General features: G+C 38.0%; 1 protein-coding gene across 1 annotated transcript in view; it reads left to right on the top strand.

Moving 5' to 3' along the window:
• Positions 1-17,986, top strand: part of slc44a5a (solute carrier family 44 member 5a) — a 111,451-nt gene that overhangs the window by 50,523 nt on the left and 42,942 nt on the right. Inside the window, exon 2 of the mRNA XM_051700986.1 lies at positions 6,318-6,366. Coding sequence (XP_051556946.1) covers positions 6,318-6,366 — 49 coding nt within the window. The remainder of the gene's footprint in view (positions 1-6,317; positions 6,367-17,986) is intronic.

Below are 17,986 nucleotides of genomic sequence, written 5' to 3' on the forward strand. Positions count from 1 at the left end.
TCTCATCGGGTGGTCTCATTGCTATCTTAGGTCATTAGTTTAAATAAATCCACACATAGTTAGGGAAAGTCACTAGTTAAATAAGCTGTGGGCTTTTTGAGTCAGGTCACTAGCCGTATATGCCATTCGGCCAAGCAGGCTAAGGCACACCTTGCTAGCATACACTCGGTGCACATGGCTCTTCGGGGCAGCAGCAGCAGCAGCAGCACACAAGTCTTTGCGGTAGATCTGCTTGTTTTGGGGGTTGTGTTATGTGTTTGTGCAGCTTCCCTGCTTTGTTGAGGGAATGTATATATGTCTAACTGTGAAGAAGCATATCATGTATGCTTGATGCAGTACACCTTGTGTTTTTTAACTGTGCCGCTGCAGCATGTCCATATGCTTAACTCAGTATGTCTGTGTATGTTCTAGCAGTAGCAAGTCTCCGTACTTGCTCTGCAGCAGCAGCAGCAGCGTAGAAGACCTAGTCAGCCAAGACCAATATCCTATCAATATGTCATACCCACATTAACATGTTAAATTTTTCCGAGAGTTGTCATGACTGAAATGACTACGTTCAAGCAGGAAACTCTGAATGGCACAAGCTGATAGGTTCTTTGAAATTGTCATCAGTAACCCAATCAGCTCGCTCACATGTGATATGTCAAGCCAGTCAGATAACATGGTGTAAGCTGATAGGTCCTCTGACATGTATTCGGGTAGCCAATCAACTTGTGTACCCTCTCTTGCCTAACATTTAAATTTGCTTAGGTTGCAAGCAAGCCGGTTTCACTACAGCACGTTGCGAGTTTTCTCTGAAACCCTCCTCCTCTCCAGCCTCACCTGTCTAGATCTGCTACATTGGTTATTGTATGAATGTCTAAGTGTGCAACAGCATGTCATACAAGCTTGATGTAGAATGTTTAATTTGAGATATGGTCTAATTTTATAACCAATTTTTGCGGAAATCCAGGTAAATCCAATGGTTCACATACTTTTTCCTGCAACTTAAGTATAGCATAATTCATGTGCATGGGCATCATGCAGGGAGGCTAGGCACAGTGCTAGTACTAGGCACGGTGTTCAGAGATTGAATTATTCAAAGTGTAGGATGCCTTATGCCTTTTAAATCTGAGCAGTCATGCAGACAATATTTAAAATCAATGATAATATTTATTTCATTTAGGACCATTTCTGTCAAATTAATACTTTATTCACTTATACACAAGTGAAGCATCTGTTGGTGTTGGGGGGTATGGTTCTGTTCTGGGCAATTTCTCCACCCATCCATGCAGTCATGCATGGACAGAGCAGAGTGCAGCAAATAAAATGGGGATGGAGGAGGGTGTTAAGTGCAGCTAGCATCCATGCAATGGAAAAACAGCTATGCAATGAATGAAAGAATGAATGGAGGACTTAAATAGAACCGCTATGATAAGCGTCTGAATTGTATTGGTAGACATCATGATCAGCTGAGCGTCAGCTGATTGCAAGCTTGGCTCACGTGACCTGACAGAACTAATGCTACGCTTGATTTCAATAGTGAAACTGATGCAATGGTGAAACTGATGCAGCTTCATTACATTTTCTATTCTTATACTGGCTTAAAGAGTTATGAACTCTGCTTGACAAACAAATACATTCAGTTACTCACACCTTTGTGCAGCACCAGACAACATAAAGTTATTGCTAAAATACCCAGATGGGTTGTGTGATTTATGGAGTGGGACTATATTTGTCTGACCTATATATGCTATGTATTATTGATAAAGTTGTAATGTTGTTTTATGTAGCCACACTACATGTAATAGAAATGTTCTGTCGGAATTGATGTAGTGACCATTTTATCAAGTTTTAAGAGGTTGTACATGTTAATGTGCATTGCATGCTGTTGTGCATGTTTGTTCCTGTGCATGATATTGACTTTTGTTGCATGTGGCTGTATCTCTAATAGGGATGTATTGATTGAATACCTCTGCAGGAATGAGTGCGGAGAAAGGTGAATGCACAACAGCTTAGTTTGTTTACTTTAATCACTGTGTAGTGCTGAAGGCCCCATGCCAGAGAAGAATTAAATCATGAGCCCCATCTCCAGCGAATTTACTTTCTTAACTCTAATTACTCACAAATTGCAACCCTCCTCCACTCTGAGAGTTTGGTAGTTGAGGGGAATTTATAAGGAGGTGGGCTGCAACCCTGCATTCTTTCAAAGTTAAATTGGATATTCACTTCAATTATTGTTTGGTATTCAGTGTCAGATGGTCATGCTGTGGATAATTGAATTCCCTGCTCAAGTTCTTTGACTCTGACAGTTGGCAGGCCAAAAGTAATAAGTAGATAAAATAAGAGATTCACAGTGCTGACAGCACAGTACTTGTAATTAAGATCTCTTCAGTTACAACCTAGTGACAGCATGAACATTACTGTGCATTTAGGGGTTTCATCATTTATCGAAGTATTGCACATCATTGCATAACTTTGCCGGGATGTCGTGTACCTATTTTTTTGAAAAGACACCACTGGTGGTCCTGGCTCACTTGGTGCTTAGTATAGGCGAGAAAAGATTTATATACAACTTAATACTTGTTTATATAAGTGTAAAACATGTTAATCTAGTGGAACAGTTTTCATTTAGTGTGAGAGATTTAGGCATGTTATAGAGGGCAACAGTCATGTTTTGGAAGAAAAATTCCCATTCATTTTCTCTATAGATCAATCCCATTGTATAAAATCATTTTAGCACATTTGCAGTGGTGGCAGAAAGCCAGCAAACTGTTGTGTAAGATTCCTCTAAATGTCACTAAAAGATAATATAGAATACAATTAGCCTTCAGGTTCAAAACTAGCTAGGTTTGGGTACACTATTGCTAGTAGCACAGCTAGTTATAGTCATCGATTAAATGAAAGTACAACACAAAGCCATCATAAATACAGAAATATTCGTAGTCATACTATTATTGTAATGAATTGAGTTAATAACATACCTGTAATAAAATGTTCGCTGCAAACATTGGGTTGGAAATGATCTCCTCATTCAGTAAAAGTAATGCCCACTGTTTTTGCCATTGCAATTTTTTACAGCCAACAGCGCAACACAGCGCTTCATTTTGCTTAACCAGACAATTTGATAGCAGCTACCTTTTTGGGGACTGTTGGTCAGCTAACTACAGGTTTGTTTTAGGATTCACACCAGTGCGACACCGGTCTTTTTGACACCACATCCAACTGTGATGTATGCTTTGACATTGCCAAAGTATTGGTCTACTGGCAAATTGATGTTTAACGATAACATTTAAACCTTTAAAGTCTTCTGTTGAAGCCATCAGTCCACATTATTTCAACTTCGTTTTTTTTATTTTTATTTTTTATCATGTTTCATTGTGGTATTTATGGTGAAGAACCACTCTACCCGTGAATCATTAATTGAAAGATCCACCAATCAGAGAATTGCGGCAGAAAAGCTCAGGAGTGACCTCCCAATCCTTTGACACACTGCGAGTGATACAGTCTGCTAACAGTTTCAAACTTCTTATATATTTGATGATATCTGAATATTTTTTTAATAATCTTAAAATATATTGTTTATATACTTTTAATTAACTACTTTAAATCAATAGTTTTATATTTTTCTGTTGTTTTTAATTTGATTACTTCATTCGCAGTTCTTCATGGGATTGTATTTGTTCCCTCATGAAAAACATTTCACAGTCCCTCATGAAGAAAATACACAGTATTCATTTGTCTTTTTGTCATATATTTAAATGTTTTTTGCTTCAAATCAAAGTTTATAGGGTTGTGATTCTCCTCAGAGCTAGTTGGTTTGGTTCATGGCTCAGAGCTCTTTTATGAAGTATTTTATAAAATCCCTATAGAAAAAAAGATTCATGAGAAAAATACAGAACCAAGACGACTTAAAAAGTGAGCGGGCACTGTTGCACTCTATTGCATGATTTCTGCCACTTTATTTTATTTTACTTTTACCTTTTGCATTTAAAACCAGTTGGATAAAAAATCTGAGGGTGTAGTATGTGCCCAGTTTGAATGGGCATGACACTTGTGTTACTTTACTCCTAGTTAAAGTCCACAGTGATTGCATATGTGGATATTCCAATCTCTTCAGGATGCCCCCTTTGCTCATTGTAGTGTTGAAGTGGCTGATGAGAGAAAAAGCCCATTGTGTTGGTGATGGAATGCTCAGTCACTCTACTAAATGTGCCATGGCCCTCTTTATTGATTTAATGTCACATCTCAGATGACAGACCAATTCAGACAAGGTGTACAGAATGGCAGTAGTGCTGTATATTATGATTTAGATTTCAGAAACACATTTAAGAAATACAGGGATTTTGCATTCAGATTGTTTTGAGGAATGGGAGATTCTTGGAATATTGATTTGGGTGCAAGGGTTATTCGTTTTGAAAAGATTGATTTGTTGTTGTTGTTGTTGTTTGTTTGCTTGCTTTTTTAAGACTGCATTGTGATATACACTTTACGGATTACTTGAAATGCTTGTGTACTGTTTTTTCATACAGCAAGCAGAATGATCATGACATACAAATGTAGTTTTGATGAAGGCTCTTTGTGCGTTTGTTTAAAATTTGCTTAACCTCAATATAGTTTCACACACAAATTCACAAGCGATTAATTTCAGCCAATCCCCTATCCTCCAAAAGATGAAGTCACCTTCAACAAAGCACAGCAAAGTCACATAACTTAACAGCCAAGATAAATAATCTAAACACACTGTCTTGCATTCGCAAAATTTTAGAGATCCCTCCCTGACAGACGATGAAACGACAAGGGAATGGAACTAGAATGCATAAGCAAGCTTGTGGATTTCCATGCTGTATCCTCTCTCCTGCTGCTGCTGTGTCTAAAAATATCTGCCATTTTTACCTGAATCTCCCCAGTGACTCATCCGTCTTTGTTTAAAACAGCAATCGTTAGTATTAGCAAGCAAAAGAAATCACACACAGTCACGATGTTTGAGAAATGACAATACATTTTAACAAGAGGCTTGTTTTCAGCAGCTAGTTAAAGCTAGGCTTTGTCATGTTAATTATTTTTCCATCTGTAGTTCTCTCTTTTTAGGTGCATGTTTATTGATGATATAGTCATCTCAAGCAGTAGTTTTTATCCCTCTCCCTTATATTGACTTATTACATGCCTCTCTGGAATACTTGATCCTAATTGGCCATTCATAGCATTCTGCAGTCAAATAGTTTTGTATAATAACCACTAAACTGTATAAAAATAAAAAAGTATAAAAGTATCATTTTAGTCATGATAACTCAGAATGTTAGATATTAATGTGGGTATGACATATTGATAGAATTTTGGACTTGACAGACTAGATCTGCATTGCTGCTGCTACAGAGCAAGTATGGGATTTGCTACTGCTAAAACATACACAGACTTACTGAGCTAAGCATGTGGACATGCTGCACAATTAGACAAATACAATCCACCAACAAAGCAGGGAAGCTACACAAATGCAAAACACAATCCCCCAAACAAGCAAATTTACCACCAAGACTTGTGTACTGCTGCTGCTCCCAAGACCCATGTGCACAGAGTGTATGCTAGCTAGGTGTGCCTTGGCCTGCTGGTCAAATGGCATAAAGCAAATTAACTAAAGTCATATGTGTGCTTGGGCCTGCTTGGCCAAATGGCTTAAAAGGTTAGTGACGTGACCTATAATGTGTACCTGGACCTGGAAAGACCTTATTTAACTAGTTACTTAACCTAGCTATGAGTTGATTTATTTAAACTCATGACCAAAGATAGCAATGTGTGCCAGTGCCTGATTTAGCTGCGGCTTACCTTAATAAAGACGCACTTCTATATGTCATGGCCAAAAGCATACCTTACCCTGCAAGCTAATAAAGAAAAAACTCCAGCAGCCACCTGAGTAAATAACATTTTCAGAGAAAACTCTCGTTGCACAATGCAGTGAAACCGGCTTGCTAACTGAGCAAAATGTTAGGCAAAGAGAGAGTATGCAAGTTAATTGCCACTAGATTACACGTCAAAGGACCTATCAGCTTACACCATATGCTTACACAACATATCACATGTGAGCGAGCTGATTGGCTAACAGATAACAAGTTCAAAGAACCTATAAGCTTGCGCAATGTAGAGTTTCATGACTGAACTTAGTCATTTAAACTCAAATCAATATTTCAAGCCCTTTTTTATTTGCTAAGTAGCTGATAAGCATTACAATGTTCTGTCTGCAAGATCCCTAAATATTTGTCTAGGATTTGTCTACTTGCCCTGCTAAACATCACATCTCTAACTTGCTTATTAACTAAGATGCTTTCTTTTTATTTCTGTAGGTGAACCTCGCAAGTTTGACCCAACATTTAGAGGGCCAGTTCATAAAAGGTAAATCAACCTTCATGTCCTTTTAATGCTGCAGACAAAAGATGCTTGACTTCTGCCATTGATCATTTATACTCAATATTATTTGTTACATCATTAATTGCACTGATAGTGATGCCTCCCAGTTTACTCCCTTAATTAGAGTGTTTGCTATTCTCTTCTATTTCATATTCTCAGTTGTCATGGAAATGCTCTTCATCTGCTGATTAAATGTATTTTTAGTTCATTCATTTAATGTCATGACGTTAGAGTATTTCTTTTAAGCAACTGTGTCCAGTCCCTACATTTTTTTTTATTCCAGTGTATCATGTGGATCATTAACAGAACAAATCAAATACACCACAACTTGAGGTTTTATTCTCCTTTAGCTTGCCTCTAAATCGGAGTGTGGCGACAATGTGTGTCCAGGGCTTAGATCAGTAATAGCTTAATGTTGCCATGGTTAAAAGCGATGTACTGCACTCCTGTTCGAAAAAAGGCACATATCAATGGCATTTAGTCACTAAAGTAACAGTGAGTGGAACTGCAGGAGCTTTAAAACAATCGAAACAAGTAAGTAGGCAAATGGAGGCCAAGTAACCCATATAGAGTGACGATTGTCCATTAAATAAAGAATGAGACTGCTCACTTCTCTAGCTGTGTCTGGCTGAGGAGTGGAAGGCAGAGAGTGGAGCTAGTAAAAGTGTGGCCAAGGGAGAAGGAAGCTGTTGTCTTATATTACCTCTTTTCAAAGGGATGATCATAGTTGGACCATGTTCAAAGTGCAGTGGGCCTGTAATTTTGAAAATTCATGGGTTGGTGTTGTTCCGCTTTTCCTCCTTGTTCCCTTACCGTAGCCGATGGGATCTCTTAGAACTGGGCCAAGTTTCTACATCCTGACTTGAGAGCCAATGACGTAATGTTACTGTATAACCTTCCCACAAATAAACATGCTGCAGCTTTTGTTTATGAGCTTTATTGCAAGTTTTGAGAACATATTTTAATATCCAAAGTAGGGCTCTCAGTCAATTTTTTTTTTTTTTTTTTTTTTTTTTTTTTGGAGTTAACCGTGATTAATCGCAGATTTTGAAAATGCTGAAATTTGACACCATATATAATTATTTTCCTGTCAAAATGCATTGATTTTCATCTTAGGAAAGAAAACAAAACAATATGTAACAATATAATGCTTTAGTAATATTTTCCAAACAAAGCCTTGCACAGTATGAAGACAGGAATGCACTAAAATAGTACCAATTCATCTAAATTGTAACTGTAATTAGGAGGTTGACTTATTGAAAGAATTAGTCCCCATAGGTTGAGTATTCAGATAATAGTACATCAGATAATAGTACATCAGATAATAGCGCTAAGAGGTCCTTTCTCATTTTATCACTGACAGGGAAGCACGGTTGTGGTGTGTGCGTCAGTGTAATGGGAGGACACATTACAAAGTTTCTGCCCTCCCAACCAGTGTTTATGCTGGTTTATGCTGTATGAAAGGTAAATGCGTTAATCGCAATTAAGACAAATTAACACGTAAAACTTTTTAAATTAATCAAATGCAATTAAAGCGTTAATTCTGACAACACTAATCCAAAGTAATTTGATTCAGTGTCTTTATGCTATTACAGACTGCTTTTGATGCAACAATCAGTTCTTTAAACATATAGCAAAATAACAAATTAAACAGATAAAATTCATAGCAATCAATTCACACATTTTTAAACACCAGTTTAACAAAATTATGAAAATAATCACTGATTTCAAACAGATTCCAGAAAGCTCCCCTTGTCTTCTACTGGTTGTACAAACAGATAGTCCCGCCTTATCTCACACCACTGGTCGCAACAAAGTTGCTGTGATGTGATGAACAGAGTTCTGATAGTGCCACAGAGCCTGTTTCTGGGTATTAAGCTGGGATATGACTCATACGAGAAAGAATTTTAGCATCAAAAAAATGACACATCAGCTTTAAAACAGATGAGAAAAATAAATAAAGTGGCTGGAGCAACTGTAAAACACAACATACACAGGAACGAGATGTCCGTCAACTGACCACTTGTCGCACTGCGGCGTCAAATTTCAGTGTAGATAGCTTCGCTAATTATAATTGTTTTGCATCATTCTTTGATGTAGTTGTTCTGAAAACTTTACTTGGTGCAAACATAATTGGTGTCCGACATTAGTGGTTCCTGGTTCAAGACCAGCAGGTTTTATGAGCTGGTGAGGAGCCAGTTTTCTATTATTCTATGGTGAAATTCCATGGAACAGTTCCAGATTTGGTACTATCTGTGAAAAAAAAAAAAAAGAGGCTTGTGTGGGCATTTATCAGTGCAGCATTTTAATGGTTGCTGGCACGACTGGCTTCAGTGAGCCCATTAGCAGTCTGTTGCGAGAATTTTTATTAATTGCTTTCATTTGTCTCAAGGATTTAAGAAAAGTAGAGATTATTATACATTTGATACAAAACAATTATATAGCAAGAGTCACAGCAAAAGACATTATCCCTCTAATGTCTATTCCAATGCTTTTCTTCATTCTGAGTCTTTAACAGAAGAAATTAAGGATGAATAATTCTCTACCAGAGCAAGTTCCTCATCAGCCTCTTATGAATTTCTTGAAGTGAGAAGAGGAAGACCGGAGCGATTGCTTCTTGATAGCTGTAGATGTAATTATAGATCGCCCTATGTACCGCAAAGCAGTTGCAAGGGAGCCGTAGCAGTTATTCTGCATTTTCTCTTCAGGGATAATATTTTTTATTATGCATGTTGGTGTGCTTTGTCACCCAGTAGTTTCAAATTGAATGGAGTCACTGAGCTCTGCTAATGGGAAGTAGATGACAGTCAAATTAGAAGTTCATAAGTCAAATTATTCTTTCATCCATTGTTTTTCCCACAATGTCACAAGTATAATAGTTCTTTCTCATGGATGACTTGGCAGCAGACTATTTTAGAGAGCTTGAGCCAGCTGGAGCACTTTGGTGCCTGTAAACAACACTGAGAATCAGATGTCCCTGTGAGGAGTCACACACATTTTAGTTGTGATATATAGAGCTGCTCATTTCAATACACAGGCCAGCTTAACACATGTTTACCAATGTCTGAGGCAGTGACTACTGTATCAACTCTTGTGTTATTTGTTAGGTTAACTGTCTATAGTTTAAATATTGTACTGGCTGGGGGGGCCTGGGTAGCTTAGCTAGTACTGACGCTGACTACCACCCCTGGAGTCGAGAGTTCAAATCCAGGGTGTGCTGAGTGACTGAGTGGCCCGGTTTCTAGGGAGGGTAGATTCAAATGGGGTAACCTCCTCGTGGTTGCGATTAGTGGTTCTCGCTCTCAATGGGGTGCGTGGTAAGTTGTGCGTGGATCGCGGAGAGCAGCATGAGCCTCCACATGCGGAGTCTCTGCGGTGTCATGCACAACGAGCCACGTGATAAGATGCGCGGATTGACAGTCTCAGAAGTGGAGACAACTGAGACTTTTCCTCCGCCACCCGGATTGAGGTGAGTAACCGCACCACCACGAGGACCTACTAAGTAGTGGGAATTTGTCGTTCCAAATTGGGGAGAAAAGGGGATAAAATAAATAAATAAATAATAAAAAAAATATTGTACTGGCTGCTAGATTCAGGGAAGGGAGATTATCAAATAATTATTTTAAGGCCAAGCAACCTTAGACACATTTGAGGTGGGCGATATAAGCAAAAACCTATAACATGATATTCTTAAAATTCTTAAAATGATATATATCGCAGACACAAAGGTGATTTAAAAAGTACTGAAAAATAAATGAAAGGCCTTTCTGACCATGTCAAAAGTAAAGCTAGGTCTTTCACACATTGTGATTTTTTTTATTTATTTATGTTTATTATAGTAGTCATCTAATATGAGTGTTAACATGATTTTAATGTGATAAAATCGCTAACATTTTCTGTGTAACGTTAAATCCAATTTTACAATTATGTTGCCATGACCACGTAATGCCTTAAACCCTGTAAACAGTGATTTAAACAACTTTACAGCTCAAATAATACACAAGTTTTAACAGAAGAATTAATGTAGGTGTTTTTATAAAATTATAATCTTCACATTTCTGCTTTTAAACCCTTCAAAGATTGGCCCCATTCACTTCCATTGTAAGTCTGTCCACACTGAACGCAAAACTGCTGCACGACATGGCACAGTCACAGCCTATCAGAACATATTTGATGTTTAATCTACAGCTATGAGGGGCAGGATTTTGGACCAATGAGATCCCATAGTGAACAGAGCTACACAGCAAGACGCAGCAGAAATAGAACCAAGCCATCAGCAAAATGTCCTGACACTCATCAGGTGCCATGACTAGTTAGCACAAAAGCTAAGGATAAATGAGTTTACATTTAATATGCTTATGCATGTCAGCACAGTCATATATGGATCATATACTGTATATTGTTTACATTAGACTTTGTCAGTGAATCACAATACAATCATACTGTAGCATACAGCATACAGTCACAATGTTGGAAGACGTATAAATGGCTCAACAACACATAATTGGTGGAACTTTTTATTCTTTTCAAGTTAATCATATAACACCGACCATGGTTTCCATTTACATTTAGTCATTTAGCAGACGCTTTTATCCAAAGCGACTTGCAAATGAGGCACATAGCAAGCAATTTGTCATACAAAGTTCAACAACATCTGCGGTGTTGTACTGCTAAGCTGGCTGGAGTAGTAAAGGTGCTAGCACAGAAGAAAGAGACAGAGAAGGATTTTTTATTTTATTTTTTTGTACAGTAAGTGCAAGTTAAGTTCAATAGTAAGTACAATTAGTGTTGACTGGTTAAGTGCTCGCTGAACAGATGTGTTTTCAGCTTGTTCTTGAATGTTGAGATGGTATTAGCAGATCGTGTGAAGGTTGGAAGCTCATTCCACTACAGTGGAACAGAGAAAGTGAACAATCATGAAATAGACTTTGAGCCTCTTTGTGATGGGACCACCAGGTGCCTCTCATTCATGGACCACAGAGAGCGAGTTGGATTGTAGACCTGGAGAAGTGAATTGAAGTAAGAGGTTGCAGTTCCATCGGCTGACCTGAAAGCCAGAGTCAAAGCCTTGAATTTGATGTGGGCGGCTACAGGTAGCCAGTGGAGTGAAATCAAGAGTGGGGTGATATGAGCCCTTTTTGGCTGATTGAAGACCAGAAGCACTGCTGCATTCTGGACCATCTCCAGTGATTCAATTGTGTTACAGTTGTCCAGTCTTGAAATGACCAGAGCTTGGACCAGGAGCTGTGCAGCATATATTCAGACAGAAAAGGTCTGATTTTCCGGATGATGTAGAGCATGAATCTGCAAGACCGGGCAGTTGATGAGATGTGGGCGGTAAAATTAAGCTGGTCATCTTCCACCACTCCCAGGTTCCGAGCTGTTCTGGTTGGTGTTCGTGTAGTTGAACCAAGATGAATAGTAAGGTTGTGGTCAACAGATGGGGTGGCTGGGATCACGAGGAGTTCTGTCTTGGCAAGGTTGAGCTGAAGGTGGCATTTCTTCATCCAGGCCGAAATGTCCGAGAGGCAGGCAGAGATATGAGCTGAGACAGTAGGGTCATCAGGCTGGATCAAGGTAGAGCTGCGTGTCATCTGCATAGCAGTGGTAGGAAAAGCCACGTGCTGTGAAAATGTACTTCATGGATCTCAAGGATGAACAAAAAGAAAACAGCAACTGTAACAGCTGCTCAGAGAGAGAGAGAGAGAGAGAGAGAGAGAGAGACTTTTTGACTTTTAAGGTCTCCTTTATTTATACAATAACAAAACTAGTGATACCTGTGTTTTACAAAATATAAAAAAATTCCAAACTATAAAAAAAGAGAGAGAGAGATGTCTATGAAGAATGAGTCTTGAGATGCATTCAGTTTTAAAAAACACATCTCTCTCTTACTGAATAATTCGACTGTTTTTTCTCTTGCAACTTTCTCTGTCTTTGAAACTTTCTCTTTGCACCTTTGACATTTTCATTGTTAATACCCACTTTTTTTCTGACAGTATGTCCACTGAATAAGTCCACAGACCAAGACAACAATTTGAACTGACAATACAGAACATTATAATCTTTTTCTCCTAAAAAAAAATCCAGCACCACACACAAAAGCACACCAACAACGTGTCCTAACCAGGAGCATTTAAACTGATTGCCAAAACGTAATTAAGAGAATGTTTTTTATATAAATCAAAATAAGACATTTGGAAAATTGGAAAATGCATTAATCGCATTAGCACTGTAAACCCTAATAATTTAACAGAACTCAAAAAATTTGAGGCAATCAGTTACATTTTTTTTAAAGTTTATTAACTTCTAAGTTTAAGTCAATAGAACTTCCATATTTTAATTTTGTACTACACATGCATGTTAATTGCTTTTAACTTGAAATATTGAGTAAGCAAACACATTCATTTTAGTTGCACTTAACTTTTAAATTGAACTCTTTGGCTGAATCAAGGCTTAACCAGATATACTGTAGAGGTCATAGAGGTTATATAAGTGCAGTCTGTGAAGACCATGGGATGGGATATTATATCCCACAGACTCATTCAACAGTTTGATTAAATATTATGTGAAATTAATTGTCAGTGAACATTTTGATTGAAGCTATGCTGAGCTCAGTGTTTAGCAGAGGTCTGACCCACCTGCTGGTATTGATAATGAGCTCTAATCGGCTTATGTGTTTGAAATCTCTCCTGCCCTTTGGTATCTATTTAGAGAGCAGGTGGGCTTACGGCTCTACATTTTGAGGGCAGTGAGATTGACCTCAATCTAACCAGGTTTAGTCTCTAACCTCGCAAGAGGATGTGGATTTGAATAAATAATCTCATAAATGTCAGTATAATGCCTCATTTTCAGGTGTAGGTTAAGGGTATTTATATCAATGATAATACTTCACCTTGTGCCTCGGATAAGCCTTCACAAAGGCATGTTCTAATGGCTTATTTTACTACTGGGTGTATTAAACTCAAGGACATTCTAGTTTTTTTGGTACAAGGTCATTTCATGGGGATGTCAGTGGACAGTGTCATTTCTCAGGTGAACTTATTCTTGTTTACATTTGTGTCTAGCTAATGTGGATCTAGGATGAAGTCTACAAAGTCAACCATTGTCATTCTCTGACAGAACTGAGGGCAACAGTGCCCACCCACTTATTCAGCCATCTGGGTTCATTTTTCCTATAGACTTTTCATAAAATCCTTCATAAAAGAGTTGTAAGCCATGAACCAAAACAACTAACTCCGAGGTAAATCACAACATTACAAACTTAGTTTTGAGGCAATAAGTATTTGAAGATTGGACAAAAAGACAATGGTACAATCACCGTCTTTCATGAGGGCACAAACTACAATCCCATGAAGCATTGTGAATGATGTCATTGAATAAAACATGATTTGAATGTATAAAACTATTGATTGTATGTTGTTGATTTTAAGTATAGAAACAATACTCTATACTGTATGTTACGTTTAATACAAAATATTCCGATATGTACAAATAGATAAATAGTTTAAGGGTGAAGAGAGACCGACTCGATTAGGGGCGGTTGTTCCGAGGCACACTTTGCGGGCTTGGTTGACCGCAGTTCTCTGATTGGTGGAGCTTTCTCTGCTGCACCATGGGTAATGTTGTTGTTTACCATGAATTCTGCTGACAAACAAGATTTTTAAACAATAAAGTTGAGATAACGCAGACGGATGGTTTCAACGGAAGCATATACCATCGATGAACAACCTCGGTCAGCTATAAGTAAGTAATCTGTAGGTTGATTTCACCTGAAAGTTTAACACTGTCTCTGTGGCAAAATCAAATCTTTACTCTGTTTCTTTAAGCGATCTGTCCAGCCCAGCACAGCAACGTTGGCTCAAGTTTGGGGTGGGACTATGTTTGTACAACCAATGGAAGACAGGGGAATTTTTCTGGAATCTGTGTGTGTGTGTGTGTGTGTTTATGAAATGAGAGATGTGTAGATACTTGAACTCCAGCTTTTAAAAAGTGCCACCTTTCTTCCTTTTGTACTCATCCAGACACCGCTGACTACTCCAAAGAGCCATTTTCATCTCATTCTTTGAGAGGCAAGCAAAGTAATTTGTTAGCAGCCAGCGAATTAGACATTTATAATTACTTTCTGCTTTCAGCAGTGCAATTTCCTACTGCCAGCCATATGCGCCTCAATTTATGCCAGGCAAAAATTACTTCTATGAGATTTGAAGTTCTTTCTTCTGAAATAGCGCGGTATCCGCACACAGTATGCTTACTAAGAGTATGTTTATGTTTTCTGCAATAGATAAACATGAAAAGATTGATTTCAAATATATTAAAATGAAAGATAAATAAGTTCAGTATCAGATGTTTGGAAACTGGATAAGTGCTATATCAGAAATAAACACGCAAACTGTAGAGTCATCCAAATCTCAATTTTCTCATAATGATTGGAATATGAAACCAATGTTTATTAAGTGATTAAAGAGAGTGATAAACATGATTAAATATGACCAGAATAATAATCAGTTTGAGACAGGGCTGTGTATAATTTATGAATCTACTATGTGTTAAAACAGAATGATTGGAAATGCCCTGTAAGTGCTGAAATTTTGTGGTGTGATATTAGGATACTCCTACATATGTTCCCTTTGAGATGTGTATTAGGGGAATAAAGACTGACTTTGGGGATTGGAGTAATAGCCACACTATGAAAGGATATACATGTGAGATTACTGAGGCTTTTTCTCAGGAAAAACATCTGGGAAGCAAAAGATGAAGTAAAAGTATCAATTAGCTCTACATTTAATCTTGTTGCTGTCTAGGAGTAAAAACTGAGATGTTAATGAGACCTTATTTGTGATTTTTCTTCGCTTTGGGCTAGAGGACCACTGAAATACTGGTAAACTAGAGAGAGAGACTTCCACAGGTTCTAGATATCACACTATTACAGTTAATCTATAAATATTCAAGAGATTACTGTAATGCAGACACAGTATATCATTTTGAATCTACAGCACAATTCACTACATCGCAATTATTTCTTGGTCCTTTCACTATGAATTCACAGTATACATTTGCCATACTATATTAATAAACTGTAGAACTACTCCTGTATTGGTATCCAGAAACATACTGTAAATTCACAAAATGTTTTTACAATGTATATTAAAGTGTTCTGATGGCCTAGTGAGATCTTTGCTTTACACCATTTCAGTGGCAGCAGCATGTCATTTTAGTGTTGAAGTTATCAAAAGCAATGATTGGAAAATAGCGTTCTCACACAACAAACTGACAAACTGATGAAGCTGAATGTGGCATTTCACTGGAATGATCCTCGCTCTTAGCTTCCTGCTGCCCACATATGGGCTGCCCTGTGAATAAAATGATTGACAGGCAGAAAGTCAAAGTCTTCTGATGCGCTGTTTCAAAGAATCTGAACTCTGCCCATGGTCACATTTAAGTTTGCCGTTACAGAGATTTCAGTTATATCTGTCAGGTAATATGCGCTTTTTCTGTGTGCTATTACATAAAAAATAAATCACTTACACCACCTTTAACTACAATGAGGTGCTTGACATGATTAACACAGCATATTGTCTCTACCTCACCCCCCTTTTTTCTCTCTTCCTCTACTCTGAATTGTGACAAACTGTACATCTTTATAAAGGTGTAAGACTAGCTTCCCTATTTAGCCACTGTTTCATGATAGACAGGGTTGGGAGTGTTACTTTTGAAATGTATTCCACTACAGATTACAGAATACATGCTGTAAAATGTCATTTGTAACGTATTCCGTTAGATTACTCAAGGTCAGTAATGTATTCTAAATACTTTGGATTACTTCTTCAGCACTGGTAGATTTTTTCACTTGTTTTGACTAAAAAAACTCTGCCAGTACAGTAAGACAAAATACACGTGTTAAAAATACATTCTCTGAAAAACATAAATATCTTATGCAGTGTTGTTTCTAAAACAAGATGAATCAAATTGATCTTGTTTTAAGGATTTTTAGATATTTTTATAGGAAAACAATACAAAAATTATTATCAAGAATATGATTTTTGCCCTAATATCAAAGATCTTACTAGAAAAAAAGAAATAATGATCCAACATAAATTTTCTTGATAAAAAAATATGATCATGCCTGGTAACATGTGCATGTAAAATGGCTAGAAATAGCATTGTAGCTTAGCGTAAAGATGACAATTTACACAAGGTTTATTTCTATTTCTTCTGCTCCAAACTTACTTCAAACTTACTTCTCTGTCTGCTCGTATGAATGTAACACATCATAAGAAAGTGTTTCACTGCTGTTCAAATGCACTTTGGATCGCATCATTTATACGTATAAATGTTTTCCATCTGAAAGGACTAAATATTAAATGAAACAAATGACAATAAAATGCAAAGTAATCTCTTCAGTAATCAAAATACTTTTTGAATGTAACTGTATTCTAATTACCAATGATTTAAATTGTATCTGTAGTGGAATACAGTTACTTATATTTTGTATTTTAAATACGTAATCCCGTTACATGTATTCTGTTACCCCAAACCTGATGATAGACATGTTACTGCAAAAGTAATTTATAGAGTTACTCGTGACTCGGACTCAGACTCAAGTCCGAGTCACGAGTCCAATTTAATGGACTTGTCACGAACTCGGATGCATTTTTACTCAGACTCGACTCGGACTCGAGCCTTAGGGACTCTTGGTTTTGGAGTCCAGCCGAGTCCATGACATTTATGGTGCAATGAAAAAAAAAAAATAATAACAAAACCGAAATTAATTAACACATCTCTGTCTGGGGGGGCCTGGGTAGCTCAGTGGTAAAGACGCTGGCTACCACCCCTGGAGTTCACTAGTTCGAATCCCAGGGTGTGCTGAGTGACTCCAGCCAGGTCTGCTAAGCAACCAAATTGGCCCAGTTGCTAGGGAGGGTAGAGTCACGTGGGGTAACCTCCTCGTGGTCGCTATAATGTGGTTTGTTCTCGGTGGGGCGCGTGGTGAGTTGAGTGTGGATGCCGCGGTGGATGGCATGAAGCCTCCACACGCACTAGGTCTCCATGGCAACGCGCTCAACAAGTCACGTGATAAGATGCGCGGGTTGACTATCTCAGACGCGGCGGCAACTGGGATTCATCCTGCGCCACCCGGACTGAGGCGAATCACTACGTGACCACAAGAACCTAAAAGCACATTGGGAATTGGCCATTCCAAATTGAGAGAAAAAGGGGAAAAATCCAAAAAAAACAGCATGCAGCTGTATTAGCCCCAGAAGTCGTAGACATAGCCAGAGTTGTTTCACTGTGTTTAAGCAAACACACGCACACACACATATGCACGTGCACAGGCACACTCATCAGTCAATCAATACGCTTGAATTTTACTACAGAGACTACTGTATAACATCGACTACCGAGGTGGCTGGCATGACGAAAACATAAATACGGATATGTATCCAATGTAATAGAAACTAAACAAGGCAGTTTCACACGACACGGGACCTGACAACCGGTGCTCGCATTGCGGTTTCATCGTGGTTCAAAACTTAAAATAAAGAATTTCATTGAGTCATGTCACCTACATCATGTCTCTCACAGTTTACTAAAAACAGCATATCGA

This window comes from Myxocyprinus asiaticus, chromosome 6 (assembly GCF_019703515.2).
Source record: "Myxocyprinus asiaticus isolate MX2 ecotype Aquarium Trade chromosome 6, UBuf_Myxa_2, whole genome shotgun sequence".
Classification (NCBI taxonomy): domain Eukaryota; kingdom Metazoa; phylum Chordata; class Actinopteri; order Cypriniformes; family Catostomidae; genus Myxocyprinus; species Myxocyprinus asiaticus.